The 21,411-nt window shown below is 45.2% G+C and overlaps 2 protein-coding genes and 1 long non-coding RNA gene across 3 annotated transcripts in view; 1 reads left to right on the top strand and 2 right to left on the bottom strand.

Annotated features, from left to right (window-relative positions):
* galnt2 (UDP-N-acetyl-alpha-D-galactosamine:polypeptide N-acetylgalactosaminyltransferase 2) overlaps positions 1-2,585 on the bottom strand; it is a 145,190-nt gene extending 142,605 nt beyond the window's left edge. Inside the window, exon 1 of the mRNA XM_061879723.1 lies at positions 2,048-2,585. Coding sequence (XP_061735707.1) covers positions 2,048-2,143 — 96 coding nt within the window. The 5' untranslated portion in view covers positions 2,144-2,585. The remainder of the gene's footprint in view (positions 1-2,047) is intronic.
* LOC133538267 (uncharacterized) lies at positions 1,647-20,448 on the top strand. Its single transcript, XR_009802959.1, has 2 exons — positions 1,647-2,015; positions 20,122-20,448. It is a non-coding gene; the product is annotated as an uncharacterized LOC133538267 (long non-coding RNA).
* urb2 (URB2 ribosome biogenesis homolog) overlaps positions 7,709-21,411 on the bottom strand; it is a 63,724-nt gene continuing 50,021 nt past the window's right edge. The window contains exons 11-12 of the mRNA XM_061879682.1: positions 20,113-20,246; positions 7,709-9,041 (exon numbers count right to left, since the gene is read on the bottom strand). Of these exons, the coding sequence (XP_061735666.1) occupies positions 8,841-9,041; positions 20,113-20,246 (335 nt within the window). The 3' untranslated portion in view covers positions 7,709-8,840. The remainder of the gene's footprint in view (positions 9,042-20,112; positions 20,247-21,411) is intronic.

The following is a 21,411-nucleotide window of genomic DNA, read 5'->3' on the forward strand; positions in this document are numbered from 1 at the left end:
TGGGAAAGGGCATGTTCACCACTGTGTTACATCACCTTTTCTTTTAACAACACTCAATAAAAATTTGAGAACTGAGGAAACTAATTGTTGAAGATTTGAAAGTGGAATTCTTTCCCATTCTTGTTTTATGTAGAGCTTCAGTCGTTCAACAGTCCGGGGTCTCTGCTGTCGTATTTTACGCTTCATAATGCGCCACACATTTTTGACGGGGGATGGGTCTGGACTGCAGGCGGGCCAGGAAAGTACCCGCACTCTTTTACTATGAAGCCACGCTGTTGTAACACGTGGCTTGGCATTGTTTTGCACTAGGATGACAGGGGATGCAAAACAATAACAGTGCAATCAATACGTTTTCATAACATGGTCACTACTGCCTACTTTGTTTTGTTATATTCTTATTTTACTGTTATATTTTTATTCCCATTGTTTCTTTTTATTTTGTATTCTTATTGTAATATTTCTCTATTTTGTTTCCATTTAAACCCCCATTATTTACTTGAACTTTTTTTAAATTGATCTCAACTCTGTACACTGCTGCTGGAATTTTAATTTTCCTGAAGGAATCAATAAAGTACTATCTATATGTTGCTCCAAAACCTGTATGGACCATTCAGCATTAATGGTGCCTTCACAGATGTGTAAGTTACCCATGCCTTGGGCATTAATGCTCCCCCATACCATCACAGATGCTGGCTTTTGAACTTTGTGCCTATAACAATCCAGATGGTTATTTTCCTCTTTGTTCTGGAGGACACCACGTCCAGTTTCCAAATATAATTTGAAATGTGGACTCATCAGACCACAGAACACTTTTCCACTTTGCCTCAGTCCATCTTAGATGAGCTCGGGCCCAGCGAAGCCGGCGGCGTTTCTGGGTGTCGTTAATAAATGGCTTTGGCTTTGCATAGTAGTTTTAACTTGCACTTACAGATGTAGCGACCAACTGTAGTCACTGACAGTGGTTTTCTTAAGTGTTCCTGAGCCCGTGTGGTGATATCCTTTAAACACTGATGTCGGTTTTTGATGCAGTACCACCGGAGGGGTCAAAAGTCCGTAATATCTTCGCTTACGTGCAGTGATTTTTCCAGATTCTCTGAACCTTTTGTTGATTTTACGGACCGTAAATGGTAAAATCCCTAAATTCCTTGCAATAGTTCGTTGAGAAATGTTGTTCTAAAACTGTTTGACAAGTGGTGACCCTCACCCCATCCTTGTTTGTGAATTACTTAGCATTTCATAGAAGCTGCTTTTATACCCAATCATGGCACCAACTTGTTCCCAATTGGCCTGCACACTTGTGGGAGGTCCCCAATAAGTGTTTGATGAGCATTCCTCAACTTTATCAGTATTTATTGCCACCTTTCCCAACTTCTTTGTCACATGTTAATGGCATCAAATTCTAAAGTTAATGGTTATTTGCAAAAAAAAAGATTTGCAGTTTGAACATCAATTATGTTGTCTTTGTAGCGTATTCAACTGAATACGGGTTGAAAAGGATTTGCAAATCATTGTATTCCGTTTATATTTACACCTAACACAATTTACCAACTCATATGGAAACGGGGTTTATACATCCACGGGAGATTAAAAAATGTAAAATATTATTTTACGCCATTTAAGTGTTGCCTTCACTTCCTGCTCGATGCTTATGTGCTGACGTGCTCCACACCGCAGGCGAGCCCCCCCGGCCCTGTAATCCAGGCCGGCAGCCTCAAATCAATAACCCGCCTTCTCCATCGACTACTCCGCTCTCACGTTCGCCGGCCCAGGAGGACACTCTCCGTGGCGTTGACGTGAGTCCCTCCCGCTGCCACTGGCAGTATAACCAGCGGGAGGTCGGTGCAAGTTCACCGGCCAGTTCCGAGACACTGTCTCCCCCCACCCAACTATTGGAACCAAATGTACGCTTTCTCTATGGCAACTACCGGGGCCTCCACGCCTAAAAGCGGGAGAGAGGCATCGCGTCCGCCACTCCATCGACTCTTTGTCCCCTGGAAGAACACCGGCGCAGAGCGGTGAGTTAAAAAAAAAAAGAAGCCAGTCTTACCTTTCGCCCCAACGCCGTCCCGGAGTAGAAGTAGTAGGCTATCCCCAGCACCCACAGCACCGCAAAACATAACAATATCCTCGATTTCCTCCGCATGGTTCTCTTTTTCTCGCCGTGTCTTGTTCGCCCGCCGACTGTTCGGTGGCTCGGCTCAGCTAAGCTCTGCTCCGAGTTCACTGGTGGAGGCTCGTCCCGGTCCTCCCGTGTCCGCACTGGGCGCTTCGCCGAGCGGCTTCGGCAGGCGTAGTTGCTCCGTGAATCTGTCTGTTCCTTGCTAGGGGGTTGGGGGGGGGGGGCAGGAAGCAGCTAGCCAAAAATCAAAGAGGTTAGAGGGCAAAGGCTAACTCGCTGTAATCCAATCAAAACATCGCATGACACCGTTCTGGATGAACGTTCCTTGCCGCATCGTTAAGGCAGACAGTGAAATAAATAAATAATGACGGAGAGGCCGGTCATTGCTGGACATGTTTAGTTATAGATCGGCAGCAAGCGGAGGGAACTGCTATCCATGCTACAGGCTGCATGTTGCTGTACTACACTAGTACGCTAGAGGCACTAGAGGGTCTGACACGACTGAGGACCGGTTTAAATGGGAGGAACCCAGCAGCTCTGCCTTTAACATGCACTCAGATCATTATTATTTAAAATAAGGTGAAATTCTGACACAAATTGAATTGTAGCAGTGTGATGTAAAACGTTTACATCACAAGGTTACAATTTTTCCGTTTATTTTTTTTATTTATCTCCTTGATGTGCATTTTTGATCAATATACAATCAAACTCTAACAACAAAACACATATTAACACACCTATGCTTGAGAAAGAACAGGATGAAGAAAATCTTATATTTCCTGCCCCCTTCAATATAAGTAGTTAATGGATAGCCCAGATCAGGGGTCACCAACCTTTTTGAAACCAAGAGCAACTTCTTGGGTACTGATTAATGCGAAAGGCTACCAGTTTGATACACACTTAAATAAATTGCCAGAAATAGCCAATTTGCTCAATTTCTGTCTGTCATTCCATCGTACATTTTTTTTCCTTTTACGGTAGTTTTTTTTGTAGAGAATAAATGATGAAAAAACACTTAATTGAACGGTTTAAAAAAGAAGAAAACACACAAAAAAAGAAAATTAAATTTTGAAACATAGTTTATCTTCAATTTCGAATCTTTAAAATTCAAAATTCAACCGAAAAAAAAGAAGAGAAAAACTAGCTAACGAAAAAAAATAATTAATGGAACATCATTAGTAATTTTTCCTGATTAAAATTAGTTTTAAATAGGTTAAAATCCAATCTGCACTTTGTTAGAATATATAACAAATTGGACCAAGCTATATTCCTAACAAAGACAAATCATTATTTCTTCTAGATTTTCCAAAACCAAATTTTTCAAGAAATTCAAAAGACTTTGAAATAAGATTTAAATTTGATTATACAGATTTTCTAGATTTGCCAGAATATTTTTCTTTAAATTTTAATAATAATACGTTTGAAGAAATATTTCACAAATATTCTTCGTCGAAAAAAACAAGCTAAAATAAAGAGTTAAATTAAAATGTATTTATTATTCTTTACAATAAAAAAAATTAAATTGTCAGGAAAGAAGAGGAAGGAATTTAAAAGACAAAAAGGTATATGTGTTTAAAAATCCTAAAGTCCATTTCAAGGTTGTATTTTTTCTCTAAAATTGTCTTTCTGAAAGTTATAAGAAGCAGTGTAAAAAAAAAGAAGAATTTATTTAAACAAGTGAAGACCAAGTCTTTAAAATATTTTCTTGGATTTTCTCATTTTATTTGAGTTTTGTCTCTCTTAGAATTAATAATGTCAAGCAAAGGGAGACCAGCTTGCTAGTAAATAAATACAATTTAAAAAATAGAGGCAGCTCACTGGTAAGTGCTGCTATTTGAGCTATTTTTAGAACAGGCCAGCGGGCGACTCATCTGGTCCTTACGGGCTACCTGGTGCCCGCGGGCACCGCGTTGGTGACCCCTGGCCCAGATTCACAACCACACAAACCAAACATCCATCCATCCATCTTCTTCCGCTTATCCGAGGTCGGGTCGCGGGGGCAGCAGCCTAAGCAGGGAAGCCCAGACTCTCCTCTCCCCAGCCACTTTGTCTAGCTCTTCCCGGGGGATCCCGAGGTGTTCCCAGGCCAGCCGGGAGACATAGTCTTCCCAACGTGTCCTGGGTCTTCCCTGTGGCCTCCTACCGGTCGGACGTGCCCTAAACACCTCCCTTCGGGAGGGGTTCGGGTGGCATCCTGACCAGATGCCCGAGCCACATCATCTGGCTCCTCTCGATGTGAAGGAGCAGCGGCTTTACTTTGAGTTCCTCTCGGATGGCAGAGCTTCTCACCCTATCTCTAAGGGAGAACCCCGCCACCCGGCGGAGGAAACTCATTTCGGCCGCTTGTACCCGTGATCTTATCCTTTCGGTCATGACCCAAAGCTCATGACGATAGATGAGGATGGGAACGTGGATCGACCGGTAAATTGAGAACTTTGCTTTCCGGCTCAGCTCCTTCAAACCAAACAAATACATCCAAATATAATGAAAAAAAAAAACCAAATGCAAAAACTTAATGACGTACAAACCGAACAACAAATAATATACACCTCACGGGATGATACAAAACAAATACAAAACCAGACAAAAAACAAGTAAAATAAGTAAACATTTGCAGCTGTCCATATCTTTTTATTGTTCTGTGTTTATATATTTTTTCAGTTGGAATATATTTATACAATCTTTTATCTCATTGTAAAGAGAATTCCATAGTTTAACCACCACCGCTGATATACACCATCCATCAATCCATTTTCTACCGCCTGTCCCTTTTGGGGTGGCGGAGGGTGCTGGAGCCTATCTCAGCTGCGTTCGGGTGGAAGGCGGTGTACACCCTGGACAAGTCGCCAGCTCATCGCAGGGCCAACACAAATAGACAGACAACATTCATACTCACATTCACCCACTAGGGCCAATTCAGTGTTGCCAATCAACCTATCCCCAGGTGCATGTCTTTGGAGGTGGGAGGAAGCCGGAGTACCCGGACGGAACCCACGCAGTCACGGGGAGAACATGCAAACTCCACACAGAAAGATCCCGAGTCCGGGATTGAACTGAGGACTAGTCAGGACCTTCGTATTGTGAGGCAGACGGACTAACCCCTCTACCACCGTGCGGCCCGAAAACAAACCAAAACACACAAAAAAGAAACAAGTGCAAAAACTTCATGAAGTACAAACCGAACAAAAAATAATAAAAACCTAACGGGATAATACAAAGAAAATACAAAACCAGAAGAAAAAAAGTAAAATAATAAACATATACACATTTGTTTTAAAGTTCTCCTTGAATGCTGATGTTTGCTCTTCATTCTCAGAAGTGATGACAAACATTTCTTGTAAATTTGCTGGTAATGTTTTACTTTTAGCCTCAAACATAACATGTAATGTCTATAACGTTAGTAGCTCCTGTAGTTTCAATAAACCAGAATCAATAAATAGTATGTTAGTGTGTTCCAGATAATCTGCTTTATGAATAATCCTTTTCTGGAGTTAATACAATGCCTTTATGTTACTCTTATATGTGTTCCCCCACACTTCCACACATTAGCTGATATATGGCAATATAAGTGCCACAATTCAAACTTGTGTTAAATCTTTGTCAGAATAGTACCAGTTATCTAAAATACTGTTAATGATTTGAATGCACATGCATTAAGATAGTTAAAGTAAAAGTAACAATGATAGTCACACACTCACACTAGGTGTGGTGAAAATTACCCTCTGCATTTGACCCATCCCCATGTCCCACCCCCTGGGAGATGAGAGTAGCAGTGAGCAGCAGCAGTGGCCACGCCCGGGAATCATTTTAGGTTATTTAACCCCCAATTCTAACCCCTTGATGCTAAGTGCCAAGTGGGGAGGTAATGGGTCCCATTTTTATAGTCTTTGATATGACTCGGCCGAGGTTTGAACTCAAGACCTACCGATGTCAGGGCGGACACTCTAACCGCAAAGCCACTGAGCAGGTTGTTATATCTCTATATTGTACATACTCAGGATTAGGACACTCCATGTAACTGATGTGTGTGCATGTCCATACATATCCAAAGTTGTATAACAATTTAATTAATTTTATCAATTTGTTGTCAATTACCACCCATAGCCCTGCAAAGTCATTTTAGCTTCATGGTGGATAAACCTGTTAAAATTTTAGAGGCATGTTCTCATCAGGGCCCTGTCTGTACTTAATTTTGTGGTGATTTGACACAAAAAATGTCAAGTCATTCTGATTTATGGGGTTTAATAACAGCGCCACAGTGTGGTTTGTCAGTAAATATTCATATGAATGCATACCTTTCACATTTAAATCGATATGTTACTAATTTCCATTGGCGCTCGTGCCTCACAACGAGAAGGTCGTAGGTTTGTTTCCCGAGCTCGCTGTCTTTCCAAGTGGAGTTCGCATGTTCTTCCTGTGACTGAGTGGGCTTTCTTCCACCTACAAAGACTTTCACCTGGGGATAGGGTGATTGGCAACACTAAACTGGCCCTACTGCGTGAAAGTGAGTTTGAATGGTTGTCTTGTGGCCCTGCGATGAGGTGGAGACTTGGATGTACTCTGCCTTCTGCTTGAGTGCAGCTGGGATAGGCTCAAGAGTCCAGTCACCCCAAGAGGGACATGTGGTAGAAAATGGATGGCTAGATAGTTCTGTCCATTGCATCCGCATCAAACGACTTAATTCAGTACAATTCTCTTTTCCTTATGTCTTATGCATGTCACATGGCACCAAGAATCAAACACATCAACTTTCATTTTGGCATCAAAGTCATTAAGAAAAATACATTATCATTGGTTTTAGATAATGGCATCAGTCTAAAAATAGGTGTCAATAGTGTCTTTAGCGTGGACAATCATTGCGATAGTTAAATTTTTAAAATTTGATGGAGCAATAGACAAGTTCATGAAGAAAAAGTGGAAGTGGCTTAAAGAACACAAACTATTCTCCCCTCACCCCTTAGGTAGCAGACTATGGTCCATCCAGATCCACACCTTCTGCCACTTGAACAGTTTTTTCCCCAGCCATCAGGCACATGAACAATAACAAGATCTGATAGGTCAATTACAGCTCAAATTATTCTGTGTTATACGTGGTTTGTTGAACAATTGCGATAAGTAAAATTCCTAGTTTGTGAACTAGTTTCTTAAACAATGGCAATAAAAACTATTCGGATTCTGAAAAGTTAAACCTTTCCTGCCTTCACTCTTACCAGAATATCCTAAAATTAACCACAAGGGTCTCAAAATACCCCTGAAGGGTTCAATTTGGCTGTAAAAAAACAAAAAACATGTCATCCAGAAATAGGAATGGTTACAGGGTTCTACATGTCAATAATTAGCTTGTGTATATCATATGGAATTGAATGGGACAGTTAAGTGTTTGACTGTATTAGAGAAAGACAGTGAAAGATTGCTAGCTATCCATGTTGCACTGTCTGGGTCAACGACACATCAGTTATTTGTAAAAATGAAAATATGAATCTTGTAAACTTTATAAAGACTGTCAATATAACAGGGGACATGGTCTAATGCATCAAAATACAAAACAAAGATGTGGAGGTCTGAACAATCTAGAAAAAAAGACTAACATTTTCTAAGTGACTGCACTCTCAGCATTTATTTTATTTCACTCTTTTTGTTTGTATTGCTTTGAAGATGAACACAGAACTGTTAAAGCATTTGAAAAATCAAATAAAAGTTGGACAATAAGTCGGTTGCAGCAGGGCTCATTGTTATGCGGCCTCAATTTATTTCAACGTAGAAGTGTTTATAAGGCCCTCGACTTTTTTTCATAGTTCTTGCTGAAATAAAAACCGATGAATCCTTATTCTGCCATGCTTCACTATAGATAGCTATGATGTACCGCTGTGGATGCAGTTTTGTTGACGTTTACCGACTTCACAGATAAGCCCCTCAGTTGGTTTATTATATCCGTTTACCACATAACTGTGATTCACTACCAGGAGTTGAACATTTTACAGTTATCCTTTTGAATACAAGGCCTCAAAGTTAATCTCATTATTATATATTTAAGAGGTCAGTTCAGTATTACAGATAATCTCTATGGAGTCTTTTGAGAGGGTTTAGCATTAATGTAAGAATAAAATATGGGCTGTTCTCACACACACACAAAAAAGTGCTGCATTGGCATTATTTTCAGTGGTGCAGGGAATCCTAAAAATTGATGAGGTTGGTGAGACGCGAGTCAGGCGATAATTATTGTGCCACTACAGCACAAAAATGCTTCAGCTTTAATCAATTTATCTTTCAATAAGATGTGTTATTAAACAAATAGAGCAAAATGGTTGTGGGACAATCAAAATTGACAGATTGTACTAATCCCATGGATTAATTTCCAAAACACTGCTACTGATCCATTAGCTAATGAGCAGTAAAAAAATATTGTCATAAAATAATGCAATTCAAAAGGTTTGAAAAGTATATTTGCAGTAAATCTTTACACACTAAATAACTGTTTTTTATGCAAGAAAATCATACCATATTCACGTTATTAAGCCTCTGTGGATAATGCAGGGAAGACAATGTGCATAATGATTTCAATCATTTTTCTTTGCAATTTTGTAGCAACTTAAGCCTTTTTACATGATCCGTTTCAAAGCACAACATGTACAAACATGGCAGTGTAATACATAAAATCTGCTATCAATAGAAGCATACATTGAAATGGGTCACTTTGGCCTATATTAAAAGACGCCTGTTGTCATTTCAAAGTGTACATCTCCTCTCCTAGTCGCTGGGGTCTGTAATGGTTGATGTAGTTGCTGTGGAGCTCATTAAACACCTCGCGGACTCCTCCTCCCAATCCTGCCTTGAGGAACTTGATATCCGGCTCCTTGCAAATGTTCAGTATCATGTAAATGCCTTCTGTCAGGTGCATTTTAATGTCTGGTCGCAGAGTAACCTGGAAAGAGACACGTAACAGGATTGAAAACAAAAACAAACAACAAAAAAAAGATCTGTATGGCCTTATGACTCTCCAGACATAACAGAACCCAATGTAAACCATCCATCCATCCATCTTCTTCCGCTTATCCAAGGTTGGGTCGCGGGGGCTACAGCCTAAGCAGGGAAACCTTCCCTCTCCCCAGCCACTTCGCCTAGCTCTTCCCGGGGGGTCCCGAGGCGTTCCCAGGCCAGCCGGGAGACATAGTCTTCCCAACGTGTCCTGGGTCTTCCCCGTGGCCTCCTACCAGTTGGACGTGCCCTAAACACCTCCCTAGGGAGGCGTTTGGGTGGCATCCTGACCAGATGCCCGAACCACCTCATCTGGCTCCTCTCGATGTGGAGGAGCAGCGGCTTTACTTTGAGTTCCTCCCGGATGGCAGAGCTTCTCACCCTATCTCTAAGGGAGAGCCCCGCCACACGGCGGGAGAAACTCATTTCGGCCGCTTATACCCGTGATGTTATCCTTTCGGTCATGACCATAGGTGAGGATGGGAACGTAGATCGACCAGTAAATTGAGAGCTTTGCCTTCTGGCTCAGCTCCTTCTTCACCACAACGGATCGATACAACGTCCGCATAACTGAAGACGCCGCACCGATCCGCCTGTCGATCTCACGATCCACTCTTCCCTCACTCGTGAACAAGACTCCTACGTACTTGAACTCCTCCACTTGGGGCAGGGTCTCCTCCCCAACCCGGAGATGGCACTCCACCCTTTTCCGGGCGAGAACCATGGACTCGGACTTGGACGTGCTGATTCTCATTCCGGTCGCTTCACACTCGGCTGCAAACTGATCCAGTGAGAGCTGAAGATCCCGGTCAGATGAAGCCATCAGGACCACATCATCTGCAAAAAGCAGAGACCTAATCCTGCGGTCACCAAACCGGAACCCCTCAACGCCTTGACTGCGCCTAGAAATTCTGTCCATAAAAGTTATGAACAGAATCGGTGACAAAGGACAGCCTTGGCGGAGTCCAACCCTCACTGGAAATGTGTTCGACTTACTGCCGGCAATGCGGACCAAGCTCTGGCACTGATCGTACAGGGAGCGGACCGCCACAATAAGACAGTCCGATACCCCATACTCTCTGAGCACTCCCCACAGGACTTCCCGAGGGACACGGTCGAATGCCTTCTCCAAGTCCACAAAGCACATGTAGACTGGTTGGGCAAAATCCCATGCACCCTCAAGAACCCTGCCGAGAGTATAGAGCTGGTCCACAGTTCCACGACCAGGACAAAAACCATACTGTTCCTCCTGAATCCGAGGTTCGACTATCCGGCGTAGCCTCCTCTCCAGTACACCTGAATAAACCTTACCGGGAAGGCTGAGGAGTGTGATCCCACGATAGTTGGAACACACCCTCCGGTCCCCCTTCTTAAAGAGAGGAACCACCACCCCGGTCTGCCAATCCAGAGGTACCCGCCCCCAATGTCCACGCGATGCTGCAGAGTCTTGTCAACCAAGACAGCCCCACAGCATCCAGAGCCTTAAGGGTCTCGTCCACACTAGGGGGCCTTGCCACCGAGGAGCTTTTTAACTACCTCAGCACCAGAAATAGGAGAGTTCACCACAGATTCCTCATAGGAAGACGTGTTGGTGGGATTGAGGAGGTCTTCGAAGTATTCCTTCCACCTATCCACAACATCCGCAGTTGAGGTCAGCAGAAAACCATCCGCCCCATACACGGTGTTGATAGTGCACTGCTTCCCCTTCCTGAGGCAGCGGACGGTGGTCCAGAATCGCTTCGAAGCCGTCCGGAAGTCATTTTCCATGGCTTCCCCGAACTCCTCCCATGTCCGAGTTTTTGCCTCAGCGACCGCTGAAGCCGCACACCGCTTGGCCTGTCGCTACCTGTCCACTGCCTCCGGAGTCCTATGAGCCAAAAGGACCCGATAGGACTCCTTCAGCTTGACGGCATCCCTCACCGCTGGTGTCCACCAAGGGGTTTTAGGATTGCCGCCCCGACAGGCACCAACTACCTTGCGGCCACAGCTCCGATCAGCCGCCTCGACAATAGAGGTGCGGAACATGGTCCATTCGGACTCAATGTCCAGCACCTTCCTCGTGACATGTTCGAAGTTTTTCCGGAGATGGGAATTGTAACTTTCTCTGACAGGAGACTCTGCCAGACGTTCCCAGCAGACCCTCACAATGCGTTTGGGCCTGCCAGGTCAGTCCGGCATCCTCCCCCACCATCGCAGCCAACTCACCACCAAGTGGTGATCGGTAGAAATTTCCGCCCTTCTCTTCACCCGAGTGTCCAAAACATAAGGCCGCAAATCCGATGACCACTACAAAGTCGATCATGGAACTGCAGCATAGGGTGTCCTGGTGCCAAGTGCACATATGGACACCCTTATGTTTGAACATGGTGTTTGTTATGGACAATCCGTGACGAGCACAAAAGTCCAATAACAAAACACCACTCAGGTTCAGATCCGGGCGGCCATTCTTCCCAATCACACCTCTCCAGGTTTCACTGTCGTTGCCAACATGAGCTTTGAAGTCCCCCAGTAGGACAAGGGAATCACCCGAGGGAGTACTGGAGTGTACCCAAAAAGGGCGGGTACTCCGAACTGCTGTTTGGTGCGTAAGCACAAACAACAGTCAGGACCCGTCCCCCCACCCGAAGGCGGAGGGAGGCTACCCTTTCGTTCACTGGGTTGAACTCCAACGTGCAGGCTTACTTTCTGTGTAAAATGTGTTTGTTAGAGGTCTGTTATTGACAAAACACTTGTCCATTCAGCTATTATGGTCCCAGCACCTCAACCCCTATTAAGAGGCAGTGAAAGTTTAAAGTTCCTTGGAGTAGCCCAGTCGATCGAGCTGGATTCGGTTGTGTATCTGTCAACCACAGTCAGGTAGAGGGGGAGGAGACTATAGAATTTTAAGTGTGATTGCAGTACCATTTCTGGCCATATTTTTACATGTGGTTCCTTTAACCTTTTTCCAGTGTAAATTTAATGCATAATGCTGTACCAGCTGTACACTGACTAAAGTTCAATTTCGACATTATTTTGTCTTGAGAAAATAATAAAATATTCGACTTTTATGAGGTACAGGTAGAAAGACCAGCTTTTTTCTTTGTGTGTGTCGACAAGGCTAAATTACACTTTTCTTCATAATCAATCAATCAATCAATGTTTACTTATATAGCCCTAAATCACTAGTGTCTCAAAGGGCTGCACAAACCACTACGACATCCTCGGTAGGCCCACATAAGGGCAAGGAAAACTCACACCCAGTGGGACATGGGTGACAATAATGACCCAGTGGGACGTCGGTGACAATGATGACTATGAGAACCTTGGAGAGGAACAAAGCAATGGATGTCGAGCGGGTCTAACATGATACTGTGAAAGTTCAATCCATAATGGATCCAACACAGTCGCAAGAGTCCAGTCCAAAGCGGATCCAACACAGCAGCGAGAGTCCCGTTCACAGCGGAGCCAGCAGGAAACCATCCCAAGCGGAGGCGGATCAGCAGCGCAGAGATGTCCCCAGCCGATACACAGGCGAGCAGTACATGGCCACCGGATCGGACCGGACTCCCTCCACAAAGGAGAGTGGGACATAGAAGAAAAAGAAAAGAAACGGCAGATCAACTGGTCTAAAAAGGGAGTCTATTTAAAGGCTAGAGTATACAAATGAGTTTTAAGGTGAGACTTAAATGCTTCTACTGAGGTGGCATCTCGAACTGTTACCGGGAGGGCATTCCAGAGTACTGGAGCCCGAAATGAAAAAGCTCTACAGCCCGCAGACTTTTTTTGGGCTTTGGGAATCACTAATAAGCCGGAGTCCTTTGAATGCAGATTTCTTGCCGGGACATATGGTACAATACAATCGGCAAGATAGGATGGAGCTAGACCGTGTAGTATTTTATACGTAAGTAGTAAAACCTTAAAGTCACATCTTAAGTGCACAGGAAGCCAGTGCAGGTGAGCCAGTACAGGCGTAATGTGATCAAACTTTCTTGTTGTTGTCAAAAGTCTAGCAGCTGCATTTTGTACCAACTGTAATCTTTTAATGCTAGACATGGGGAGACCCGAAAATAATACGTTACAGTAATCGAGACGAGACGTAACAAACGCATGGATAAGGATCTCAGCGTCTTTAGGCGACAGAATGGAGCGAATTTTAGCGATATTGCGGAGATGAAAGAAGGCCGTTTTAGTAACGCTTTTAATGTGTGACTCAAAGGAGAGAGTTGGGTCGAAGATAATACCCAGATTCTTTACCGTGTCGCCTTGTTTAATTGTTTGGTTGTCAAATGTTAGAGTTGTATTATTAAATAAAGTACGGTGTCTAGCAGGACCGATAATCAGCATTTCCGTTTTTTTGGCGTTGAGTTGCAAAAAGTTAGCGGACATCCATTGTTTAATTTCATTAAGACACGCCTCCAGCTGACTACAATCCGGCATGTTGGTCAGCTTTAGGGGCATGTAGAGTTGGGTGTCATCAGCATAACAGTGAAAGCTAACACCGTATTTGCGTATGATGTCACCTAGCGGCAGCATGTAGATGCTGAAGAGTGCAGGGCCAAGGACCGAACCCTGGGGAACTCCACACGTTACCTTAACGTAGTCCGAGGTCACATTGTTATGGGAGACACACTGCATCCTATCAGTAAGATAAGAGTTAAACCAAGACAGGGCTAAGTCGGACATACCAATTCGTGTTTTGATACGTTCCAATAAAATATTATGATCGACAGTATCGAAAGCAGCGCTAAGATCGAGGAGCAGCAACATAGATGACGCATCAGAATCCATCGTTAGCAATAGATCATTAGTCATTTTTGCGAGGGCTGTCTCCGTCGAATGATTTGCCCTGAAACCGGATTGAAAGGTTTCACATAGATTGTTAGACGCTAAGTGTTCATTTAACTGCTCCGCAACAATTTTTTCGAGGATTTTTGAAATAAAGGGAAGGTGAGACACCGGTCGGTAGTTTACCATGAGGTCAGGATCGAGGTTAGGTTTTTTAAGAAGATGAATAACCGCTTTTTTGAATGCTAGGGGAACAGTGCCCGAGGAAAGTGATAAGTTTATAATATTTAGCACTGATGGACCTAATAATACAAAGAGCTCCTTGATCAGTTTCCCAGGAAGAGGCTCAAGTAAACATGTTGTTTGTTTTATTCCATTTACACGTTGTAACAATTCCTCTAATGTTATTTCCTCAAAACGAGAGAAACTATTTTGGAGGGCAGTATCCGCCGTATATAGAATCGTGTCAGTGTTAATAGAACCCCGTTGTAGCTGGGACGCATTGTCTTTAATCTCCTTTCTAATGACTTCAATTTTCTTACTAAAGAATTGCATAAAGTCATCAGCTGAGTGGGTGGAGCTACTGGAGGGGGTCCCTTGTTGGGTTAGCGATGCTACCGTACTAAACAAAAATTTAGGATCGTTTTTATTACGGTGGATGAGATTTGAGTAATATTTAGCTTTAGCTAAGGTAAGCATGCGTTTATAAGTTATTAAACCATCACTCCATGCTTGATGGTGCACCTCAAGTTTAGTCGTGCGCCATTTGCGTTCCAGCTTTCTACATAATTTCTGAGCTCTAGTTTCTTCTGTACACCACGGGGTGCGCTTTTTTGGAGCCTTTTTTAACTTTAGCGGTGCTTTGTCATCAATGGTTTCGCGCAGGGCATCGTTGAAGTTGTTAGTGAGGTTATCAATAGAGCCCACATACTTTGGGAATGGTGCCATTACCGAGGGCAGTAGGTCAGCAAGAGTTGTCGTTGTGGCCGTATTAATGTTGCGGCTGCTATAGCAGTTATTATTATTATTAGTTTGACGAACATGCGTCTGAACCTCAAATTTTATAAGGTAATGATCGGACAATACTTTAGTGTACGGGAGTATCGTAACTTTGGAAACGGTGATACCCCTGACAAACACTAGGTCTATCGTATTACCGTTGCGATGCGTGGGTTCATTTATTATTTGTGTGAGACCACAGCTATCAATTATAGTCTGGAGCGCTACGCACGGTGGGTCCGATGGGGTATTCATATGGATATTAAAGTCCCCCATTATGATTATATTATCGGCGTGTGTCAGTAGATCAGCAACGAACTCTGAGAATTCATTGATAAAGTCCGAATAGGGCCCTGGGGGGCGGTAGATAACAGCCAGGTGTAGAGGGAGCGGTGTGACAGACTTCATAGTAAGCACCTCAAACGATTTATATTTATTATTTATGTTAGGACTAAGGTTAAAGTTTTCGTTGTATATTAGTGCGACCCCCCCCCTTTTAAGCGGACGGGCAATATGCGCATGTGTAAAGTTAGGAGGACATGCCTCATTTAGCGCAAAAAAGTCGTTTGGTGTAAGCCAGGTTTCGCTGAGACCAATGACGTTAAGATTGTTGTCTCTGATAATATCATTAACTAACAACGTTTTGGGAGACAATGATCTTATGTTTAAAAAACCTATATTATAGGTAGTCGGCTGTTTTAGGGAATTTTTGATCAAATTATCCGTAATAGCAATATTAATAATGTTGTGTTTATTATGCCCAGTGCATTCAGTATAATTACGACCATATCTAGGAATTGATACGACGGGAATTTTCCGATTGTTTGATTGTTGCTTTGATAAACTGCACGCATCATGGTTACCCACCTCAGTAACGGGGATTTTCCGATTGTTTGTTTGTTGCTTTGATAAACTGCACGCATCATAGTTAGCCACCTCGGTAAAACACACGTCCAACTCTGAAACACTCAAAGCAGAAAAAACTTGTTCTAATCTAACAGACTCCTTACCCAGACCAGTAGTCTCGCATCCTTTATTTAAATCCGGCTGCAGGATGGAGGGAAGTGGTGTTCTGTGGGGATTAGCCTTCTGCTTTGTTTTAAGCCCCGCTCGGCATCCGCGTTTCCGATCACACCGCTGGCGTCTGCTCCGTAGACGGCCCCCGCTGCTACTAGACTTCGCTGCTTCACAGGCCGCTGGATGTAGCCGCCGAAGTATCCCCATGCTAGTTAGCACGTCGAACAAGCACGCGTCTATCAGTCCAAAACGGCCCGATATGTCCATATCCAGAAGTGTCTGGCGGTCGTATGTGATCACGGAGTGACCACGATGCGAGCCAGCCATGAAGTCTGCAGAACTGTCCGGCATTTCCGCCAAATGTTCCATCTTTAGCAAGAGCTCCGCAGTGTCGCAGCCCGTCCGGGCGCCGCCATATCCTAATTTTTAAAACATCACATTACCAGCACGCCTCCTCTCTGAGCTTCAACCTTATCGTGGTAGAGGAGTTTGCGTGTCCCAATGATCCTAGGAGCTATGTTGTCCGGGGGCATAAAGCCCCCTGGTAGGGTCTCCCAAGGTAAACAGGTTCTAGGTGAGGGATCAGACAAAGAGCAGCTCGAAGACCTTTATGAAGAAGAGAAAACATGGACCCAGATTTCCTCGCCCGGACGTGGGTCACCGGGGCCCCCCCTCTGGAGCCAGGCCCGAAGGTGGGGCACGATGGCGAACGCCTGGTGGCCGGGCCTGTTCCCATGGGGCCCGGCCGGGCACAGCCCGAAGGGGCAACGTAGGTCACCCCTCCAATGGGCTCACCACCCATAGCAGGGGCCATAGAGGTCGGGTGCAATGTGAGCTGGGCGGGAGCCGAAGGCAGAGCACTTGGCGGTCTGATCCTCGGCTATAGAAGCTAGCTCTTGGGACGTGGAACGTCACGTCACTGGGGGGGAAGAGCCTGAGCTAGTGCGCGAAGTCGAGAAATTCCGGCTGGATATAGTCGGACTCACTTCGACGCACAGCAAGGGCTCTGGAACCACTTCTCTCGAGAGGGATTTGACCCTCTTCCACTCTGGCGTTGCCGGCAGTGAGAGGCGACGGGCTGGGGTGGCAATTCTTGTTTCTCCCCGGCTCAAAGCCTGTACATCGGAGTTCAACCCGGCGGACGAAAGGGTAGCCTCCCTCCGCCTTCGGGTGGGGGGACGGGTCCTGACTGTTGTTTGTGCTTACGCACCAAACAGCAGTTCAGAGTACCCACCCTTTTTGGGAACACTCGAGGGAGTACTGGAAAGTGCTCCCCCGGGTGATTCCCTTGTCCTACTGGGAGACTTCAACGCTCACGTTGGCAACGACAGTGAAACCTGGAGAGGCGTGATTGGGAAGAATGGCCGCCCGGATCTGAACCCGAGTGGTGTTTTGTTATTGGACTTTTGTGCTCGTCACGGATTGTCCATAACAAACACCATGTTCAAACATAAGGGTGCCCATATGTGCACTTGGCACCAGGACACCCTAGGCCGCAGTTCCATGATTGACTTTGTAGTTGTGTCATCGGATTTGCGGCCTTATGTTTTGGACACTCGGGTGAAGAGAGGGGCGGAAATTTCTACCGATCACCACCTGGTGGTGAGTTGGCTGCGATGGTGGGGGAGGATGCCGGACAGACCTGGCAGGCCCAAACGCATTGTGAGGGTCTGCTGGGAACGTCTGGCAAAGTCTCCTGTCAGAGAAAGTTACAATTCGCACCTCCGGAAGAACTTTGACGATGTCACGAGGGAGGTGCTGGACATTGAGTCCGAGTGGACCATGTTCCGCACCTCTATTGTCGAGGCGGCAGATCGGAGCTGTGGCCGCAGGGTAGTTGGTGCCTGTCGGGGCGGCAATCCTAAAACCCCTTGGTGGACACCAGCGGTGAGGGATGCCGTCAAGCTGAAGAAGGAGTCCTATCGGGTCCTTTTGGCTCATAGGACTCCGGAGGCAGTGGACAGGTACCGACAGGCCAAGCGGTGTGCAGCTTCAGCGGTCGCGGAGGTAAAAACTCGGACATGGGAGGAGTTCGGGGAAGCCATGGAAAACGACTTCCGGACGGCTTCGAAGCGATTCTGGACCACCGTCCGCCGCCTCAGGAAGGGGAAGCAGTGCACTATCAACACTGTGTATGGTGCGGATGGTGTTCTGCTGACCTCAACTGCGGATGTTGTGGATAGGTGGAAGGAATACTTCGAATACCTCCTCAATCCCACCAACATGTCTTCCTATGAGGAAGCAGTGCCTGGGGAATCTGTGGTGGACTCTCCTATTTCTGGGGCTGAGGTTGCTGAGGTAGTTAAAAAGCTGCTCCTTGGCAAGGCCCCAGGGGTGGACGAGATCCGCCTGGAGTTCCTTAAGGCTCTGGATGCTGTGGGGCTGTCTTGGTTGACAAGACTTTGCAGCATCGCGTGGACATCGGGGGCGGTACCTGTGGATTGGCAGACCGGGGTGGTGGTTCCTCTCTTTAAGAAGGGGGACCGGAGGGTGTGTTCCAACTATCGTGGGATAACACTCCTCAGCCTTCCCGGTAAGGTTTATTCAGGTGTACTGGAGAGGAGGCTACGCCGGATAGTCGAACCTCGGATTCAGGAGGAACACTGTGGTTTTCGTCCTGGTCGTGGAACTGTGGACCAGCTCTATACTCTCGGCAGGGTTCTTGAGGGTGCATGGGATTTTGCCCAACCAGTCTACATGTGCTTTGTGGACTTGGAGAAGGCATTCGACCGTGTTCCTCGGGAAGTCCTGTGGGGAGTGCTCAGAGAGTATGGGGTATCGGACTGTCTTATTGTGGCGGTCCGCTCCCTGTACGATCAGTACCAGAGCTTGGTCCGCATTGCCGGCAGTAAGTCGAACACATTTCCAGTGAGGGTTGGACTCCGCCAAGGCTGTCCTTTGTCACCGATTCTGTTCATAACTTTTATGGACAGAATTTCTAGGCGCAGTCAAGGCGTTCCAGTTTGGTAACCGCAGGATTAGGTCTCTGCTTTTTGCAGATGATGTGGTCCTGATGGCTTCATCCGACCGGGATCTTCAGCTCTCGCTGGATCGGTTCGCAGCCGAGTGTGAAGCGACCGGAATGAGAATCAGCACCTCCAAGTCCGAGTCCATGGTTCTCGCCCGGAAAAGGATGGAATGCCATCTCCGGGTTGGGGAGGAGACCCTGCCCCAAGTGGAGGAGTTCAAGTACGTAGGAGTCTTGTTCACGAGTGAGGGAAGAGTGGATCGTGAGATCGACAGGCGGATCGGTGCGGCGTCTTCAGTAATGCGGACGTTGTACCGATCCGTTGTGGTGAAGAAGGAGCTGAGCCGGAAGGCAAAGCTCTCAATTTACCGGTCGATCTACGTTCCCATACTCACCTATGGTCATGAGCTTTGGGTCATGACCGAAAGGATAAGATCACGGTACATGCGGCCAAAATGAGTTTCCCCCCGTCCAACCGGTAGGAGGCCACGGGGAAGACCCAGGACACGTTGGGAAGACTATGTCACCCGGCTGGCCTGGGAACGCCTCGGGATCCCCCGGGAAGAGCTAGACGAAGTGGCTGGGGAGAGGGAAGTCTGGGTTTCCCTGCTTAGGCTGTTGCCCCCGCGACCCGACCTCGGACAAGCGGAAGATGATGGATGGATTACCAGCACGCATCAGACTGTTAAATGACTTAAACAGACACCTCTTCCCCGTCTTTTCCATCTGCTCATCCATTCACATATCTGTTTCTGTGTGTCCTCTTCTCAATGTGTTAATTCTGCTTCTGCAAAACGCTGAGTCAAGTGGGCGTCACATTAACACAGTCTGGTTGTAGAGCGGAGCCATGTTCGCGAGCCAGACGTGACTCACTGCCTTGAATCAACATCTAGCTCAAAGCTTAATTCCAGCACATATGGAGTAAGAATAATTACGAACCCCGTTTGTGGAAATTTGGGGAACAATTCAAATGACCTTTGATGGGGAAAAAAAATTCACAACTCTTCTTCACAAATGTGCTAAATCTTACTGTAAGCCAAAAGTGTTAAGTCTTTCGATCAGCTGAGATCCCGCTGCTTAATGTGTGTGCGCGCAGTAATGTGTGTGTGTGCGCGCATATGTGTGTGTTACTCACAGCTGCAGAAAATAAACCCTTGACAGGAATGACAAATGGGGTTTGGATTAGTGCATACGTATGACTCTGTTTGTTTCCATTGCTCCATCACCTGTTTAAATTATGTTCCAATGCTAATATTGTTTGTGTGTGTACCTTTTGCAGCTCTGTGACATACTGAGCCACCATGAAGGCTGACTGTCTGGTGAAGCCCTCAAAGTTGGAAGCAATGTATTGGTACATCCTTTTTACCAGCCGAGAGCACTCAAGGTGGACTTCTCCAGCATCACCTGGAGGGACGCATGATGACGACGTTTGTCAATGCATTAACTATAAACAAATAAAACCAACACTCTGTACAACTATTACAATCTAAAAAGTGTCAAAACCAAAGCCATAAATCAAAGTCATGACCAAATTGGTTTAATTACAGTAGCAAATTATGGGTTTGTGGAAAGAAATATACTAATAAAGCAAACTTGGTTAACCACACTTTCCCCTGGAATGTTTATACTAGTTTGTCAGCAGTTTTTAGTCACTTTAAGACTTATAGCAGAGCTAGTCAGCTGGCAGCCTGGAGGCCAAATACGGCCCGGGAATGGGTCACACATTTTTGCAACGAATTCCTAAAAACACTAGATCACGGGTCTCAAACTCAATTTACCTGGGGGCCACTGGATGCAGAAACTGGGTAAGGCTGGGCCGTAAGAAAATATTTCTTAAAAAAATCTAACATGCACTTTTTAATGAATTCATCTTCTATGAATGGCTTTCCCGCCCTAGCAACATACTTGCCAATCCTCACCATTTTTCCGGGAGACTCCTGAATTTCAATGCACCTCCCGACAATCTACCGGTGCAACCATTCTCCCGATTTTTTCCCAATTTTCACCCGGCCGACATTATTAGGGGCCACCGTGACTGCACTGCCTTTAACGTCCACTACAACAGTGGTTCTCAACATTTTTTCAGTGATGTACCCCATGTGAACATTTTTTTAATTCAAGTACCCCCTAATCAGAGCAAATCATTTTTGGTTGGAAACAAGAGATAAAGAAGTAAAATACAGCACTATGTCATCAGTGTCTGATTTATTAAATTGTATAACAGTGCAAAATATTGCTCATTTGTAGTGGTCTTTCTTGTACTATTTGGAAAAAAAGGTATAAAAATAACTAAAAAAAACTTGTTGAAAAATAAACAGGTGATTCAATTATAAATAAAAAATTCTACACATAGAAGTAATCATAATTTTTTTTTATTTTTCCAAGATGGCGCTGCTGTAGTGGCTGCTGTTGGCAGGAGCTCTGTGCTCTTGTGTCATCCTTTTGTGTTTCCCTCTTGTTTTCATGTGTTATTATATTTTTTTTGCTTTTATTTCCGGGACCCTTTGGAACTGTGTGACAAGAGGTGCCACTTTCGTGACCTCTGTGGTGCTTTTTTTGGGGACTTCTG

The sequence above is a fragment of the Nerophis ophidion genome, linkage group LG02, assembly GCF_033978795.1.
Source record: "Nerophis ophidion isolate RoL-2023_Sa linkage group LG02, RoL_Noph_v1.0, whole genome shotgun sequence".
In the NCBI taxonomy this organism is placed as follows: Eukaryota; Metazoa; Chordata; class Actinopteri; order Syngnathiformes; family Syngnathidae; genus Nerophis; species Nerophis ophidion.